Source organism: Nicotiana attenuata, chromosome 7 (assembly GCF_001879085.1).
Source record: "Nicotiana attenuata strain UT chromosome 7, NIATTr2, whole genome shotgun sequence".
In the NCBI taxonomy this organism is placed as follows: Eukaryota; Viridiplantae; Streptophyta; class Magnoliopsida; order Solanales; family Solanaceae; genus Nicotiana; species Nicotiana attenuata.
Window position 1 is genome coordinate 63363261 of NC_031995.1, and position 19912 is coordinate 63383172.

Genomic DNA, 19912 nt, shown 5'->3' on the forward strand with positions numbered 1-19912 from the left:
AGATAAGGGAGTATCTTGGAGTTCTTGGTTGCCCATTCTCCTCGGACCTGATGTATGAGCAAATATGAATCCCCGATCACTAGACACTCCTAAATGTTCATATCAATGGCCAGCTTGAGCCCTAAGATGCAGGCTTCGTATTCGGCCACGTTGTTGGTGCACGGGAACCTGAGTTTGGCAGATACCGGATAATGCTGGCCGGTTTCTGATACTAAGACTGCTCCTATACCAACTCCTTTGAAATTTGCTGCTCCGTCAAAAAACATTCTCCAACCATTATAGGATTCTGCAATATCCTCTCCTATGAAATATACCTCTTCATCGGGAAAATATGTTTTTAGAGGCTCATATTCTCCATCCACGGGATTCTCGGCGTGATGATCTGCCAAGGCTTGTCCTTTGATTGCCTTTTGAGTCACATAGATAATGTCAAATTCACTCAGCAGGATTTGCCACTTGGCTAGCTTGCCAGTGGGCATGGGCTTCTGAAAGATATATTTCAGCGAATCCGTTCTTGATATGAGGTAAGTGGTATACGCACAGAAATAATGCCGTCAACTTCTCGAGCTACCCATGTCAGAGCACACAGGTTCGTTCCAATAGGGAATACCGGGCCTCGTACGGGGTGAACTTTTTGCTGAGATAGTAGATGGCCTGCTCCGTTTCTCCCCGTTTCATCATGTTGTCCCAAAACACAACTGAATGCCCCATCCAATACCGCAAGGTAGAGCAAAAGAGGTCTATCTGGTTCGGGCGGAACCAAAACTGGCAACGTTGACAGGTATTCCTTGATTCTGTCGAAAGCTTTCTGGCAATCATCAGTCTATTTGGTAGCGGCGTCCTTCTTCAACATTTTAAAGATCGTTTCACAAATGATAGTGGACTGGGCTATGAATCGGCTGATATAGTTGAGTCTCCCCAGAAAACTCATCACGTCCTTCTTGTTCTTCGGCGGCGGCAACTCTTCAATGGCTTTAACCTTTGATGGGTCCAATTCTATCCCTTGGCGACTCACAATGAATCCAAGTAGTTTCCCGGCAGGAACCCCGAATGCACATTTGGCGGGATTCAGTTTCAGATTGTACCTTCTCAATCTGTTGAAGAATTTCCTCAGATCTTCCATGTGGTCAGTGGCTTTCTTGGATTTGATGATGACATTGTCTACATACACCTCGATCTCTTTGTGTATCATGTCGTGGAAAATAGTAGTCATGGCCCTCATGTAGGTGGCCCCAGCATTCTTTAACCCAAACAGCATCATTTTGTAACAATTCATTCCCCACGGCGTAATGAAAGCCGTTTTCTCTGCGTCTTCCTCATCCATCCATATCTGATGATACCTAGCAAAACAATCAACGAACGACTGCAGCTCATGCTTGGCGCAGTTGTCAATTAGAATGTGTATGTTTGGTAAGGGGAAGTCGTCTTTTGGACTAGCTCGGTTGAGGTCCCGGTAGTCGACACAGACTCTGACCTTCCCATCCTTCTTTGGTACTGGCACAATGTTGGCTAACCATGTCGGATACTCTACCACCCTGAGAACCTTGGCTTTTACTTGCTTAGTGACCTCTTCCTTGATTTTCAAACTCATGTTCAGTTTGAACTTTCTGAGCTTCTGTTTTACTGGTGGGCATGTGGGATCGGTTGGTAGTTTGTGAGCTACAATGGATGTACTGAGACCAATCATATCATCATACGACCAGGCGAATACGTCCTCATATTCCCTTAGAAATTTCGTGTACTTTTTCCTTTCTGATGGTGACAGATGAACACTGATACGCGTTTCTTTGACATTCTCTGTATTTCCCAAGTTGACAATCTCAGTTTCGTCAAAGTTAGACTTAGGCATATTCTCAAAATCCTCAACCTTTTTAACGACCTCTTCTGGTATATCATCCTCTTCTGAGTCTATGTCCGTTTGTTGCGTTGACTCGTTGCATGTCACAATCGTCGGTTCATCAAGATAAGTAATAGTAATGCTGTGTAAATAAAGTAAACGATAGAAAAAATAATAAGAGAGAGACTTATATGAAACTGAAATGCTTTGATAAATTTCATAATTGTTTTGAACATTGGAGCTCTTATTTTCGAAATTGAAAATGCGGAAATGAAATCAGCTAGCGAAAAAGTAAAAGCTAATGCATGGTGCTTTGTTCAGCCTTGCTACCCCGAAGCTTTCCGGGCTCTGGTGGTTCTGATGGACCAATTGTTGAGGCGTGCTCCTTGGTTCACAGCTTATATGGAAGGGCTTCCTCCCCTTCCTCCTCAAAAATGACACAGCGGTCCATGTTGCCGTCCTCCAAAAATAGATTCGTTACTGCCGCCAACGCCTTCTCTTCTTCTGACCCATATATGACATCTGCTGGCTGGAAAGTCTGCTCCAGGCGAGGTATCGGATGCTCCAGTGGGTAGTAGGGACTGCGCCATGGTGGCGACTAGTGGTTGAACTCCTCCCAAGTGTATTCATACCCCATACCAAAAGTGGTGCCATGTTTCTTTAGTCTAATGGGTTTGGTGATTCCCTGGAGGTATTTGCCAAGTCCCTTGCCAGGCTCGTGTCCACACCAATTCAGTATACTCTTAATCTTGTTATCCCACCATTTATCCTTGTCCACGACGTTGACTCGCTCAATGTGATGGTAAATTTCTGCGCCTATCTTCCTTCTTCCTCCTATTGCCGGGATGGTCTGGTGACTGTATATGGGATTGCTACCTTCGCCGTGAATAATCACCTATTGGTGATTCCACTCAAACTTTACTGCCTGATGTAGGTTGATGCAACAGCTCCAGCGGCATGGATCCAGGGTCGTCCCAATAGCAAGTTGTAAGATGCTGGGACGTCTATTACTTGAAAGTCAACGCTTTGACATTGTTGGCTCCATCCTTGATCTCATGCAGGCTCTTCTCAAATGTTCTGAGAGTCACCAATGGACAAATATTGAGGCTGGACCCTCCGTCAACCAGAATTCTGGTGATGAAATAATCCTCGCATTGCACGGTGATGTGCAACGCCGTGTTGTGGCTCAGCCCTTCTGGTGGCAGCTCATCTTCGTGGAAAGTGATTTTGTGACTCTCCAACACTTGCCCTACCATGTTCGCCATTTCTCCTCCAGTTATGTTGCTGGGTACATATGCCTCACTCAGTATCTTCATCAAGGCATTCTTATGTGCATCGGAGCTTTGCAGCAGAGCTAGGATGGAGATCTGCGCCGGTGTTTTATTCAGTTGATCAATGACTGAGTACTCCTTTGCTTGTATCTTCCTCCAGAGATCATCGGGTCCAGTTTCAATAGGCCGTCCAGAGGCCTGCTTACTTGATTCAGCTAAATGTTCCGGGGTATAAACCCTGCAGGTTCTGGTCATCCCTTGTGCTGCAATTGCTTCTCCAGATTTGGTTTTCCATTTCCTTCTCACCTCGGCGGTGTAATCCCAAGGAATGGCCTTCGTATGGAATGGTGCTACGGTTGACATAGCCACAAGAATGGGTACCCTTGCTTTGGGAGGTAACACAGCAACTTCAAATGGTACAGGTGCCTTTGGGGATCCAAACTTGACCTCAAATGGTCCTGGCGCCTTTGCAGAAGAAGGTGCCTCGAACTCAAGTGGTATGGACATATTCATTTCAGTGTCTCCAGAAGGCTGGATATGGACTACAATTGGATGAAGTGTGACAGTTTGTTTCTTTGGCTCGTCATCTTCAGCAATCAATTCGATCGATCCCTTGGGGTTCCAATCATCTTCTATCTCTATCATGTGAACGCCTCCGCCCTTGTGGTCGGGCAACAACATTAGGAGCAGGTTCCTTCGCCATAATAATCTTGTTGTCAATTAAAGCGGCATTCATCAATGGTATGCCCCTTCATGCCGGAATGGTATGCACAGGTTTTGTTCGGGTTGACCCATTGGAAAGGATTTTCTAGAGTTATGACAGGGATAGGGGTGACGTATCCAGGAGCTTTGAGCCTTTCATACAACTGGTCGATTGGTTCGGCGATGGCGGTGTATTGTTTGCGAGGTCTACGGTCGAAGTTAGGTCGCGGTCTAGGGAAGTTTTGGCGAGTGGGAGGTGATTGATAGTGAGAGGGCTGAGCATTATAGGCTTGGTAGACGGGTGCGGGTTGGGAATATCTTTATGAGGTAGGTTGATATGTGGGGGATGGAGACAATGGGTAAGTAGGTGGTGGAGCTTGGTAAGTGGGCGAGGGTGCTTGGTAATTTGGGGTAGGTTGATATGTGAGAGGAGATATCGGGTAGGTTTGGTATTTTATTGGGGATTTCGTTCTTTGTGCAACCATCACGGCACTCACATCCCTTTTCTTGGATGTGCCGCCAGGCTGTAGAACCTTGTTGGTGGCCTGCAATGCCTCAAAGTTAGTGACCATACCACTTTTAATGCCTTCCTCGAACCTCTCCCCTAGCTTGATGATGTCCGAAAATTTCTGGCCTTCAATCAAAATCAACCTCTCATAATACTGTGAGTCTTGAGCCCGGACGAAAAACCTGTCCATCTGTTCTTCTTCTAAAGCCGGCCTGACCTTAGCAGCTTCTGATCTCCAACGAGTAGCATACTCGCAGAATGTCTCCGTGGGTTTCTTCTTTAAGTTTTGGATGTAGAATACGTCTGGCGCATTTTCCGTATTGAATCTGAACCTGTCCATGAAATCGGACGCCATATCTACCCAATTCGTCCACTTCTTGGGGTCTTGGATAATGTACCAAGATAGAGCATCCCCTTTCAAACTTCTCATGAAGAGCTTCATGCGAATCTTTTCATCTCTTCCGACTCCGACCAGCTTATCGCAGTATGTCCTCAAATGGACCCTGGGATCCCCTGTGCCATCAAACATTTCAAACTTGGGAGGTTTGTACCCCTCAGGAAGTTCGACATCTGGCTGAATACAAAGGTCCTCATAATTTAGCCCCTCGATACCTTTGTTTCCTTCAACACCCTGGACTCGGCTAGTCAGCTTCTTGAGTTCCGCGGCCAGATTCCTGATAAGAGAGTCTTTGTCATCAGACTCCGGTGTGCTTGAAATGGGTTGAGTATATTGTGGTATGGTTTCCACATAGATGGGGGTGTTGTGGAGATGATCATTTGTGGCGTTTAGCGGTTCAGGGATGAGCAATGGGGTGTTGTTTGAAGTGTGGCATGTGTTGCAGTGTTGAGCATGAGCGGGTTGTTTTTGTGGTTTCGGGATATTTTGTGGAGGTGCAGGATTTTGAGTGTTGGGGAAGTTGACATTTGGGGTGGTGAGGGAAAATGACAAGCTTGCCAAATTCCGAACTTGGTCCAGTTCTTCCTGAAATTTCAATAACTTCTGTTCGNCATGTTGTTGGTGCACGGGAACCTGAGTTTGGCAGATACCGATAATGGTGGCCGGTTTCTGATACTAAGACTGCTCCTATACCAACTCCTTTGAAATTTGCTGCTCCGTCAAAAATATTCTCCAACCATCATAGGATTCTGCAATATCCTCTCCTATGAAAGATACCTCTTCATCGGGAAAATACGTTTTTAGAGGCTCGTATTCTCCATCCACGGGATTCTCGGCGAGATGATCTGCCAAGGCTTGTCCTTTGATTGCCTTTTGAGTCACATAGATAATTCAAATTCACTCTGCAGGATTTGCCACTTGGCTAGCTTGCCAGTGGGCATGGGCTTCTGAAAGATATATTTCAGCAGATCCATTCTTGATATGAGGTAAGTGGTATAGACACAGAAATAATGTCTCAACTTCTGAGCTACCCAAGTCAGAGCACAACAGGTGCGTTCCAATAGGGAATACCGGGCCTCGTACGGGGTGAGCTTTTTGCTGAGATAGTAGATGGACTGCTCCTTTCTCCCCGTTTCATCATGTTGTCCCAAAACACATCTGAATGCCCCATCCAATACCGCAAGGTAGAGCAAAAGAGGTCTACCTGGTTCGGGCGGAACCAAAACTGGCGGCGTTGACAGGTATTCCTTGATTCTGTCGAAGGCTTTCTGGCAATCATCAGTCCATTTGGTAGCGGCGTCCTTCTTCAACATTTTAAAGATCGGTTCACAAATGATGGTGGACTGAGCTATGAATCGGCTGATATAGTTGAGTCTCCCCAGGAAACTCATCACGTCCTTCTTGTTCTTCGGCGGCGGCAACTCTTGAATGGCTTTAACCTTTGATGGGTCCAATTCTATCCCTCGGTGACTCACAATGAATCCAAGTAGTTTTCTGGTAGGAACCCCGAATGCACATTTGGCGGGATTCAGTTTCAGATTGTACCTTCTCAGTCTGTTGAAGAATTTCCTCAGATCTTCCATGTGGTCAGTGGCTTTCTTGGATTTGATGATGACATCGTCTACATACACCTCGATCTCTTTGTGTATCATGTCGTGGAAAATAGTAGTCATGGCCCTCATGTAGGTGGCCCCAGCATTCTTTAACCCAAACGGCATCATTTTGTAACAATACATTCCCCACGGCGTAATGAAAGCCGTTTTCTCCGCGTCTTCCTCATCCATCCATATCTGATGATACCCAGCAAAACAATCAACGAACGACTACAGCTCATGCTTGGCGCAGTTGTCAATTAGAATGTGTATGTTTTGTAAGGGGAAGTCATCTTTCGGACTGGCCCGGTTGAGGTCCCGGTAGTCGACACAGACTCTGACCTTCCCATCTTTCTTTGGTACTGGCACAATGTTGGCTAACCATGTCGGATACTCTACCACCCTGAGAACCTTGGCTTTGACTTGCTTAGTGACCTCTTCCTTGATTTTCAAACTTATGTCAGGTTTGAACTTTCTGAGCTTCTGTTTTACTGGTGGGCATGTGGGATCGGTTGGCAGTTTTGAGCTACAATAGATGTACTGAGACCAGTCATATCATCATACGACCAGGCGAATATGTCCTCATATTCCCTTAGAAATTCCGTGTACTCTTTCCTTTCTGATGGTGACAGATGAACACTGATATGCGTTTCTTTGACATTCTTTGTATCTCCCAAGTTGACAATCTCAGTTTCGTCCAAGTTAGACTTAGGCCTATTCTCAAAATCCTCAACCTTTTCAATGACCTCTTCTGGTATATCATCCTCTTCTGAGTCTATGTCCGTTTGTTGCGTTGTCTCGTTGCATGTCACAATCGTCGGTTCATCAAGATAAGTAATAGTAATGCTGTGTAAATAAAGTAAACGATAGAAAAAATAATAAGAGCGAGACTTATAAGAAACTGAAATGCTTTGATAAATTTCATAATTGTTTTGAACATTGGAGCTCTTATTTTCGAAATTAAAAATGCGGAAATGAAATCAGCTAGCGAAAACGTAAAAGGTAATGCATGGTGCTTTGTTCAGCCTTGCTACCCCGAAGCTTTCCGGGCTCTGGTGGTTCTGATGGACCAATTGTCGAGGCGTGCTCCTCGGTTCATAGCTTGTATGGAAGGGCCTTCCTCCCCTTCCTCCTTAAAAATGACACAGCAGTCCATGTTGTCGTCTTCCAAAAACAGATTCCTTACTGCCGCCAACGCTTCCTCTTCTTCTGACCCATATATGACATCTGCTGGCTAGAAAGTCTGCTCCAGGCGAGGTATCGGATGCTCCAGTGGGTAGTAGGGACTGCTCCATGGTGGCGACCAGTGGTTGAACTCCTACCAAGTGTATTCATACCCCAAACCAAAAGTGGCGCCATGTTTCTTTAGTTTAATGGGTTTGGCGATTCCCTGGAGGTTTTTTCCAAATCCCTTGCCAGGCTCGTATCCACACCAATTCAGTATACTCTCAATCTTGTTATCCCACCATTTATCCTTGTCCACGGCGTTGACTCGCTCAATGTGATGGTAAGTTTCTCAGCCTATCTTCCTTCTTCCTTCGATTGCCGGGATGGTCTGGCGACTGTATATGGGATTGCTACCGTCGTCGAGAATAATCACCTCTTGGTGATTCCACTCAAACTTTACTGCCTAGTGTAGGGTTGATGCTACAGCTCTAGTGGCATGGATCCAAGGCCGTCCCAATAGCAAGTTGTAAGATGCTGGGACGTCTATTACTTGAAAGTCAACGTCGAACCAGATCGGTCCCATTTGTAGACATAAACTGATTTCCCCAATAGTGGTCCTTTGGGAACCATCGAAAGCTTTGACATTGATGGCTCCATCCTTGATCTCATGCAGGCTCCTCCCCAATGTTCTGAGAGTCACCAATGGACAAATATTGAGGCTGGACCCTCCGTCAACCAGAATTCTGGTGATGAAATAATCCTCGCATTGCACGGTGATGTGCAACGCCTTGTTGTGGCTCAGCCCTTCTGGTGGCAGCTCATCTTCGTGGAAAGTGATTTTGTGACTCTCGAACACTTGTCCAACCATGTTCGCCATTTCTCCTCCAGTTATGTTGCTGGGTACATATGCCTCACTCAGTATCTTCATCAAGGCATTCTTATGTGCATCGGAGCTTTGCAGCAGAGCTAGGATGGAGATGTATGCCGGTGTTTTATTCAGTTGATCAATGACTGAGTACTCCTTTACTTGTATCTTCCTCCAGAGATCATCGGGTCCAGTTTCAATAGGCCGTCCAGGGACCTGCTTACTTGATTCAGCTAAATGTTCCAGGGTATAAACCCTGCCGGTTCTGGTCATACCCTATGCTGCAATTGCTTCTCCAAATTTGGTTTTCCCTTTCCTTCTCGCCTCGGCGGTGTAATCCCAAGGAATGGCCTTCGTATGGAATGGTGCTACGGTTGACATAGCCACAGGAATGGGTACCCTTGCTTTGGGAGGTAACACAGCAACTTTAAATGGTACAGGTGCCTTTGGGGATCCAAACTCGACCTCAATCGGTCCTGGCACCTTGCAGAAAGAAGGTGCCTCAAACCCAAGTGGTATGGACATGTTCACTTCAGTGTCTCCAGAAGGCTGGATCTGGACTACAATTGGATTAAGTGTGACAGTTGATTTCTTTGGCTCGTCATCTTCAGCAATCAATCCGATCGATCCTTTGGGGTTCCAATCATCTTCTATCTCTATCATGTGAACGCCTCCACCCTTGTGGTCGGGCAAGGGGTTGTTGCGAACATTAGGAGCAGGTTCCTTCACCACAATAATCTTATTGTCGATTAAAGCTTGGATTTTATCCTTCAGAGAGCGGCATTCATCAATGGTATGCCCCTTCATACCGGAATGGTATGCACAGGTTTTGTTCGGGTTGACCCATTGGGAAGGATTTTCTGGAGTTATGGCAGGGATAGGGGTGACGTAACCAGCAGCTTTGAGCCTTTCATACAGCTGGTCGATTGGTTCGGCGATGATGGCGGTGTATTGTTTGGGGGGTCTACGGTCGAAGTTAGGTTGCGGTCTAGGGAAGTTTTGGCGGGTGGGAGGTGATTGATAGTGAGAGGGCTGAGCATTATAGGCTTGGTAGACAGGTGCGGGTTGGGAATATCTTGATGAGGTAGGTTGACATGTGGGGGGTGGAGATGATGGGTAAGCAGGTGATGGAGCTTGGTAAGAGGGCGAGGGTGCTTGGTAATTTGGGGTAGGTTGATATGTGAGAGGAGATATGGGGTAGGTTTGGTATTTTATTGGGGATTTCGTTCTTTGTGCAACCATCACGGCACTCACATCCCTTTTCTTGGATGTGCCGCCAGACTGTAGAACCTTGTTGGTTGCCTGCAATGCCTCAAAGTTAGTGACCATACCACTTTTAATGCCTTCCTCGATCCTCTCCTCTAGCTTGATGATGTCGGAAAATTTCTGGCCTTCAATCAACATCAACCTCTCATAATACTGTGGGTCTTGAGCCCGGACGAAAAACCTGTTCATCTGTTCTTCTTCTAAAGCCGGCCTGACCTTAGCAGCTTCTGATCTCCAATGAGTAGCATACTCGCGGAATGTCTCCGTGGGTTTCTTCTTTAAGTTCTGGATGTGGAATACGTCTGACGCATTTTCCGTATTGAATTTGAACCTGTCCATGAAATCGGACGCCATATCTACCTAATTCGTCCACTTCTTGGGGTCACCAAGATAGAGCATCCCCTTTCAAACTTCTCATGAAGAGCTTCATGCGAATCTTTTCATCTCTTCCGACTCCGACCAGCTTATCGCTGTATGTCCTCAAATGGACCCTGGGATCCCCTGTGCCATCAAACATTTTAAACTTGGGAGGTTTGTACCCCTGAGGAAGTTCGACATCTGGCTGAATGCAAAGGTCCTCATAATTTAGCCCCTCAATTCCTTTGTTTCCTTCAACACCCTGGACTCGGCTAGTCAGCTTCTTGAGTTCCGCGGCCAGATTCCTGATAATAGAGTCTTTGTCATCAGACTCCGGTGTGATTGAAATGGGTTGAGTATATTATGGTATGGTTTCCACATAGATGGGGGTGTTGTGGAGATGATCAGTTGTGGCGTTTAGCGGTTCAGGGATAAGCAATGGGGTGTTGTTTGAAGTGTAGCATGTGTTGCAGTGTTGAGCATGAGTGGGTTGTTTTTGTGGTTTTGGGATATTTTGTGGAGGTGCAGGATTTTGAGTGTTGGGGAAGTTGACATCTGGGGTGGTGAGGGAAAATGACAAGCTTGCCAAATTCCGAACTTGGTCCAGTTCTTCCTGAAATTTCAATAACTTCTGTTCGAGCTGGGAGGCACATTCCTTGGAAACCTGAATACCCTGAGGAACCTCTACCCTTTCAACTGAGTTCTCCTTTCTGTTGCTCAAATCTTCCATTTTCCCTTTGTTCTTGTTTCTGATAGGACTCGGAGGAGGAGGAGGTGGAGGGCCCTTGGATCTTGTGGAGTAAGAAGATGATGCCAGAGTGTACGAACTAACCTTTGGGAGGGGAATTAAACAGAAGTAAAAACAAAAAGGTAACAAGTTAATGAGGATTAGGAGAAGAAAACATTGCAATATTTAAACGCATAGTGCAAGAATATAAATCGTGTCCTAATTTGGGTGCCTCGTTGTGCCCGAGGTAGGCCTAGCGACAAGTTAATTTGGAGAACTTTTAATGCTAAATGCCTCATTTTATTGACAAAATAAGACGAATCCCAGAACGACACACTAAAAATTGCAGGAAATAAAATGTCACTAATGGCCATTGGCCTTATTACATTTAAAGCAAAAGAAAAGATCCTAACTACTTGGTCCCGGAAGGACCTTCCCAGACTCGGCATCTTTAGCTCCATCCAACAGCTTCACCAGCTCTCGCAGTCCCAGCAGCAAATAGGGTCTAGCACAGTGTCCTCCTTCGTTTCCTTCAGCATTCTGGCAGTTTTCAATCCTCTGGATGAACTTCTTTTCTAACTCTACTAAACCCCGCTCCAGATACCCTAGTCGCTTGTTAGCGCTGACAACCATATCTTTCCATTCTTCAATCAGCTTTTGATGGGCTTCTTGAATTTCCCAGTGCTCACTCTCGCACTCCCGAATCCTCTTGCGCAATTGGTTGTACTTAACCTGCACCTCAGCCTTTTCGTCGATGACCTTGTGGCCTTGAACATACCCGGGTTGTCCTAACCCACTATGATCGTCTTCCAACCAACTTGGATAGTATGGAGTATTACCAGCATGGTACTTGTCTGGTTCTATGGAATCCTTTCCCAGGATGATTTTGCAGTGCCACATATGCTGAGCTTGGCACTTGTATGGACTATCATAATCTTGAAAGTCGGCCCTGAAGTGACTCATTTTGTCGACCCTTGGTATAACCTGCTTTCTTCCTGCCTGCCTCATGACTCGGAGGGGAACATAAGGATAAGTTCCTCTCAGACCGATGAGTATAAGAAACGGTGCGTCCCGAGATCGGACGATGAACTCTTCAGTAGGGAACCATTCGACATCCATTGCACCTGGTCCTCTTTCAGATTTTCAAACAATTCTACCCACCCTTTAGCGTCTTCTGGTTGGGAAAACATGTTAGGCATATAGTTCATTTTCCTTGGCTGATGGAAGGCGATATGATCATCCCAGTCTCTGCGTAGAATCTCTTGCCGATATTCACCCCTCTAGAGGTATTCCATGAGCCAGAGTTGAAGTAATAAGTTACAACCCTCAAAGTGATTGGCCCCTTGTTGACAGTCTTCCAAGGCTTGGTATATCTCTGCGACAATCATTGGTACTATGCTGAAAGGTTGCCCGCCATTCCCTTCCATTAGAGTCTTGGTGACCATGGCTAGTCTATTGTGGATCCTAGCCTTCTTCATAGGAAATACTATCATCCCCAAAAAGCAGAACATAAAGACGAAGACTCTTCTGTGGATATGCCCCACTGATGTGAGGGCGAATTCATCTGGGTAAGTACGGTAGGACTGGCTATGGACGTACCTCTCGTATAGATAGTTGAAGGAATGTAAGAGTCCTTCAAACAGGTCAAGTCTGGGTTTTTCTTTAGTCCCATCATTTTGTGGAAGCCCCCACCCTTGCGATTTTCTGGCATATGCAAACCTGGAGTCTCCCAAGGAATACCAGCTAACCCTCTTATTTCCTCGACCAAAGGTGTCATTTCAAGGTCCCCGAAGCGAAACACAGATCTGTCGCTACCCCAGAATAGAGTCGCAGCCTCTATGATTTTTTTCTCGGGTTGGATTTCCAAAAGAGAAGGCAAATTTCCCAAATATTTGCAGACAAGAGTCTGATCACTGGAGTGAAGGTCTTCCCACAAGCTTAGCAACCTTGGGTGAATGTTGGTTACCATGCCGAATCTGGGGACTTCGTGCCTCATTTTCTGCAAAATAAAGTGTTAGACCCTTACCCCCGCCGGACTCGACTATTTAAATATCAATAATTGGCATAAGCAGCATTTACTTCTCCAAATAAATGCACAGACGTGGTAATGTTCATTTGGGTTCCAAGGAAACCCAGTGGACTTTGGACAAGGCTACCTTAAAGAGTCATTATGCGGACAGCATAACCGACTCAGCTAGGTTTGACAGTGATGCATGCACAATTGAACAGAGTAAGGTTTCTATGGGGTGTTAGACCGGTACCCTTGAGCGGACAACTCAAGAGGGAAAGGCGCGGAACCGTCGACTGCACCGCTGATAGACTGGTTTTACCATAAATACGCCTTTGCCAAATTTAGGGGGTGATAATATCGGAAGGGCGCAACCACTCATTATAAGAGTTGCTATAGTATTTGTTTGGAACGAGTGGCATATGATGTTGAAGATGCAATTACAAGAATGAAACAAGTTGTCACGTATTTGCACGTTCATAAAGTAACGATTACAGTAATTGCTCATAATTACAACAGTATTGAAGGAAAGCAGTAAAAGCATTTAAAGAAAGAAAACAAAGAGCCAAGTCAGTTTCGTAGTAGAAAAGAGATAAAGACATTAAATAAAGGCAATAAAGAAATAGTAAAGTCACAAATAACATGAAATGGTAAAAGCCTAAAGAGCATATTCCCCAGCAGAGTCACCATGCTGTCGATGCCCCCTTTTTCTAAGGCAAAAATCGGGTTTACGACACTTGGGAGGACAACTCGTTCCCTTTTGGAAATTGGGTTTTGGAATTGAAGAGTCGCCACCTAATGATTAAAGTGCATTAGGACACTAAAAGGGTTTGAGTTTGAAGAACCAGAGTTTGGGTAAGGGCTAGAAATTATCTCGAGGGGAAGGTGTTAGGCACCCCTCAAGATCCACTAGTGTGGTTCCCGGCCATGTTATAATTGTGACTTCACATAATCAAGTAAGTAATTAAGGGCTCAAATAGAAGAGGTTTGCATATAACATTGCAGATAAGTTGAAACTGTGAGGAAAGTAAAGAGGGTGGAAATTTATGAAAGATTTTAAACAATTTCTAAAGAAAGCAGATAAAAAAAAGGAAAAGGGAAGGGGGTCCTAGGTTTATGATTAATATGGATCACGTCAATGCAATATCTAGTAATCATTTCTCAGAAGAGGGGCTACATGAGATATTAGCGCATCGGTCATCATCTCCATATCTACCCTTCCCACCCCTTAAGGTATTAAAATGCGTGGGTTGGTCACGAATGCTTATTGCGTGCTATTATCCGTCCCGTCCTATAAGTCCTAGAGGGTATTTAGGACCACTATTCCTACAAGGTAAGGACTAGGCTGAACCCTTAGGTTTAAAGGACAAAATGCTAAGCGACATACATAACAAATAGGACCGCACATAAGGGAGCATACAAAGACAAATAAAGGCTCGCAGATGTCACGACCCCAGTTCACCCTCCATGAATCATGTCGTGATAGCACTTAGTTCCTACAACTAGGTAAGCCTAACAGTGCGGAATAACAAATTAACATTTGTGGAATAATAAATTAAAAACTGAACGTACGGAAATAACAACTGTATATGAGGCCACTCAGCCTATACAACTCAAAATATGCGGAAATCTGCAACTAAATCCCAAAACCCGGAAACTCACGGGAAACTCAGGCTAATAAAATGTAGTAAACTGCTCTACACCAGAAAGTCTAAACAACATGAAAGGAAAGAAAAGGAACTATCTGCTAAAGCCGGAATAGAGTAGAGACTCCTGGTCTGCGAACGTAGCAGATATACCTCAAGTCTCAGCTAGGACTCTCCACCACGAGGATGATACGTCTGGGAGGAAGTACCTGGATCTGCACATGAAAAACATGCGCAGGAAGGGCATGAGTACACCACAACGGTACTCAGTAAGTGCCAAGCCTAACCTCGGTTGGGTAGTGACGAGGAAGGTCAGGGCCCTACTGAGATAGCATAATAAATAATGAGATAACAGAAATAGTTTAAATAAAGTCTACAGCGAGAATCTAAACCAGGTAAATAAGGAAGAACAGTAATAGAAAGCAAAGGTAACAATACACGAAAAACTGCCCTCACAAGGAATAGTAGCCGGGGGATCTCTTGGTATCCCGAGGATCTCTTGGTATCCACATCATCAACACCAGGGATCTCTCGGTATCCCGAGATCTCTTAGTATCCTCAATAAGTAAGTCGGGGCTCTCTTAGTATCCCTAGGATCACTTGGTATCCTCAATAAGTAAACCGGGGATCTCTTGGTATCCCAATATATATATATAGAAACACATGTGCCAGGGATCTCTTGGTATCCCTCACCCTCAGTCCAGAATATCTCAAGTACAGAGGGATCTCCCGGGAAGCTGTCCCGTAGTCCCAAATTAAACACACAACAACAACGATTCCTAAATCTCGGAACAATGCTAAAAATCAGGACACGAAGTAGTAAATTATATCCTAACATGCTTCACGGAGTACAAATAGCACAGTTAAAGCAAACAAGCAGGTAAGCCAGCTAAACATGAGTCTCTAAGCTAGCACAGGTACAAACTTGCAGTTAAAATGAACAAGTAAACAAGAAAGCTCAATTTAAATACTTCAAGTAGAAATGGATTTACAAAAATTAGCTCAAGTACGCGCTCGTCACCTCACGTAAGGGGCATTCAAATATTCAAGATCATATCCTAAGGGAAAAAGGTCCCCCACACAGAGTTAGACAAGCCACTTACCTCGAACCGGCTCAATATCAACTAGAAGTCACGTTCTTGCCATGAGTATCTGACTCCAAATGACTCAAATCTATTCAATTCAATTACACATTGTAAATAACATCGCAAACACCTAGTTTTGCTAATAAATTCAAAGCTACAGCGTAAAATTAGGTGAAATGACCAAAATGCCCACCAGGACAACTCCCCGGAATCGAATAATTTCCACATTTTCAGAACCCTCGTACTCTCGCGAGTCTAACCATATAAAAATCTCCCAAATCGGAGGTCAAATGCCGACTCAAAACTCCATAGTTTAGGCAATGAAGTTTTACTCCAAATTATCAAACTTTTGATCCTAAATTAGAAATCCAATGGTGTATTTAACTATATAATGATGAAATATAACAAGAAGGGACCAAAGAAACGTTACCCAGTGATCTTCACTTCAAATCCCACTCAAAATCGCCTTAAACCGAGCTCTCAATTGATTTTTGTAACTTATGAACTCAAACTCTCGAAATTTCTATTTCTGCCCAGGGATTTTCGCTTCTGCGGACAGGGGACCGCTTCTGCGTTCCCGCTTATGCGGAAAACGAGTCGCTTCTGCGACTCTCACTAAAGAGCCAATGTCCGCTTTTGCGGACCATTAACCGCTTATGCGGTTCCGCTTCTGCGGAATTTAAGCCGCTTCTGCGGTTCTAATAAAAGTCCAAGTTTCCGCATCTGCGGTTCTCTTTCTCGCAGATGCGAGGCCGCTCCTGCGGAATTTCCTCCGCATCTGCGGTACCTGAAAAACTCTGCCCAAACCCGCTCCTGCGATGACCAGGCCGCTTCTGCGGCTCCGCTTCTGCGGTCCCCGAGCCGCAGAAGCGGAAAGATACCAGAAGCAGCAGTGCTGCTATTTCTCAACTTCCAAAACTCTTCCATTAACCACCCGAAATCATCCCGAGCCCCCCGGGACCTCAACCAAAAGTACCAATACCACCTAATACCTTATTCAAACTTGTACCAATCCTGAAAACATCTAAACAACGCCGGAAACCCGAATTAATCAAAGATTCAAGCCTAAGAACTTCAAATTCCAACCAAACACGCTTTCGATCAAAAACCTACCCGAACCTCGTCCGAATGACCTGAAATTTTGCACACACATCCTAAATGACATGACGGAACTACTGCAACTTCCGGAATTCCAATCCGACTCCTCGGATAAAAAACTCCCTATCGGACCGGAAACTTCAAAAATTCAAACTTCGACATTCAAGCCTAAATGAGCTACGAGCCTCCAAAATACATTCCGAACACGCTCCCAACCCCGAAATCACCTAACGGAGCTAAAGGAACCATCGGATTTCCATTCCGAGGTCATCTTCACACTGTTCTGAGTACGGACCATTTTTCAACACTTAAGCTCTCATTTAGGGACTAAGTGTCCCAAAACTCTCCAAAACTCAACACCGAACGTCCCGGCAAATAGCAGAAATGAACTTAGGGGAAACAGTTAATGGGGGATCGGGGCAAAATTTCCATAAACGACCGGCCGGGTCGTTACATCCTCCTACACTTAAACATTCGTTCGTCCTCGAACAAGCATAGAGAACATACCTGAAGTAGTGAAAAGATGAGGGTACTGGCTAGGCATATCCTGCTCGGTCTCCCAAGTCGCCTCCTCGGCCGGCTGACCCCGCCACTGAACCTTCACTGAAGCGACGTTTTTTGACCTCAACTTCCTGAACTGACTGTCCAAAATAGCCACTGGCTCCTCAACATAGGATAGATCCTTGTCCAGCTGGACTGAACTGAAATCCAACACATGCGACGGATCCCCGTGATATCTCCGGAGCATCGAAACATGAAATACCGGATGAACTCCGGCCAAACTGGGAGGTAAGGCAAGCTCATAGGCAACCTCCCCAACTCGCCTCAAGATCTCAAAAGGGCCAATAAACCTCGGACTCAACTTTCCTTTCTTCCCAAACCGCATGACGCCCTTCATAGGCGAGACCCGAAGCAGAACCCGCTCACCAACCATATATGAAACATCACGGACCTTCCTGTCCGCGTAACTCTTCTGCCTGGACTGGGCTGTACAGAGTCTATCCTGAATCACCTTAACCTTCTCCAATGCATCCTGAACCATCTCTGTGCCCAATAGCCTGGCCTCGCCCGGCTCAAACCAACCCACCAGAGATCTGCACCTCCTACCATATAAAGCCTCATACGACGCCATCTGAATGCTAGACTGATAGCTGTTATTGTAAGCAAACTCCGCCAGTGGCAAGAAATGATCCCAAGATCCTCCGAACTCAATCACACACGCACGGAGCATATCCTCAAGAATCTGGATAGTGCGCTCGGACTGTCCGTCCGTCTGGGGGTAAAATGCTGTGCTCAACACCACCCGAGTGCCTAACTCCTGCTGCACGGCTCTCCAGAATCGCGATGTAAACTGAGTACCTCTGTCTGAAATGATAGAAACTGGAATACCATGCAAATGGACGATATCCCTGATATATATCTCCGCCAACCGCTCTGATGAATAAGTGGTACACACAGGAATGAAATGAGCGGACTTGGTCAGCCGGTCCACAATAACCCAAATGGAATCAAACTTCTTCAGGGTCCGTGGAAGTCCAGATACAAAATCCATGGTGATGTGCTCCCATTTCCACTCCGAAATCTCTATCTGCTGGAGCAACCCACCCGGGCGCTGGTGCTTATACTTCACCTGCTGGCAGTTGAGGCATCTAGACACATAACCAACTATATCCTTCTTCATCCGCCTCCACCAGTAGTGCTGCCTCAGGTCCTGATACATCTTCGCGGCACCCGGGTGGATGGAATACCGCGAACTATGGGCCTCCGCTAGAATCATCTCTCGAAGACCATCAACATTGGGCACACAAATCCGGCCCTGCATCCTCAATACTCCATCATCTCCAATGGTCACATCCCTAGCATCTCCACACTGAACCTTGTCCCGAAGGACAAGCAAATGAGGGTCATCATACTGCCGCTCCCTGATATGATCAACTAAGGAGGACCGGGAAACCACACAAGCTAGAACTCGGCTGGGCTCCGAAAGATCCAATCTCACGAACTGGCTGGCTAAGGCCTGAACGTCCATCGCCATGGGCCTCTATGAAGCTGGTAAATATGCCAAACTCTCCAAACTCTCCGCCCGGCGACTCAAGGCATCCGCCACCACATTGGCCTTGCCCGGGTAATATAGGATAGTGATGTCATAATCCTTCAGCAGCTCTAACCACCTCCTCTGACGCATATTGAGATCCTTTTGCTTGAGCAAGTGCTGCAAACTCCGATGATCAGTATAGATCTCGCAAGGCACTCCATATAAATAATGACGCCAGATCTTCAAGGCATGAACAATGGCAGCTAACTCAAGGTCGTGGATAGGGTAATTCTTTTCATGTATCTTCAACTGTCTGGACGCGTAGGCAATCACCCTACCGTCCTGCATCAACACTGCTCCAAGGGCAACTCTCGAGGCGTCACAATAGACAGTATAAGACCCCGAACCGATAGGCAACATCAAAATAGGGGCTGTAGTCAAAGCTGTCTTGAGCTTCTGAAAGCTCGCCTCACACTCCTCTGTCCACTGAAATGGGGCACCCTTCTGGGTCAATCTAGTCATAGGGGCAGCAATCGATGAAAATCCCTCCACGAAACGACGGTAGTAACCCGCCAAGCCGAGGAAACTGCGAACCTCTGTAGCTGAGGACGGTCTGGGCCAACTCTGCACGGCCTCTACCTTCCTCGGATCCACCCGAATACCCTCACTAGAAATCACATGGCCTAAGAATGCCACAGAACTCAGCCAAAACTCACATTTTGAGAACTTTGCATATAACTTTTTCTCCCTCAAGGTCTGTAGCACGGTCCTCAGATGCCGCTCATGATCTTCCCGACTCCGGGAATACACCAGAATATCATCAATAAAAACAATCACGAACGAGTCAAGATATGGCCTGAACACACTGTGCATCAAATGCATGAAAGCTGCAGGGGCATTGGTCAGCCCAAATGACATGACAAGGAACTCGTAATGGCCATATCGAGTCCTGAAGGCAGTCTTCGGGATATCTGGCTCCCGAATCTTCAACTGATGGTAACCTGAGCGCAATTCAATCTTAGAATACACCTGTGCGCCCTGAAGCTGGTCAAACAGATCATCAATGCGAGGCAAAGGATAACGGTTCTTCACTGTAGCCTTGTTCAAGTGGCGGTAGTCAATACATATGCGCATAGAACCATCCTTTTTCTTCACAAACAAGACAGGAGCACCCCACGGTGACACACTGGGTCGAATAAAACCCTTACCAAGCAATTCCTGCAACTGATCCTTCAACTCCTTCAACTCCGGAGGAGCCATACGATACGGAGGAATGGAAATGGGCTGAGTGCCCGACAACAGATCAATGCCAAAATCAATGTCTCTATCAGGCGGCATGCCCGGAAGATCG

General features: G+C 45.9%; 1 protein-coding gene across 1 annotated transcript; it reads right to left on the reverse strand.

Moving 5' to 3' along the window:
• LOC109230511 (RNA-directed DNA polymerase homolog) lies at positions 19270–19686 on the reverse strand (the record flags this gene model as incomplete). The annotated part of the gene is made up of 1 exon (XM_019396000.1): positions 19270–19686. A coding segment is annotated over one exon (417 nt), but the record flags the coding sequence as incomplete, so codon positions are not given.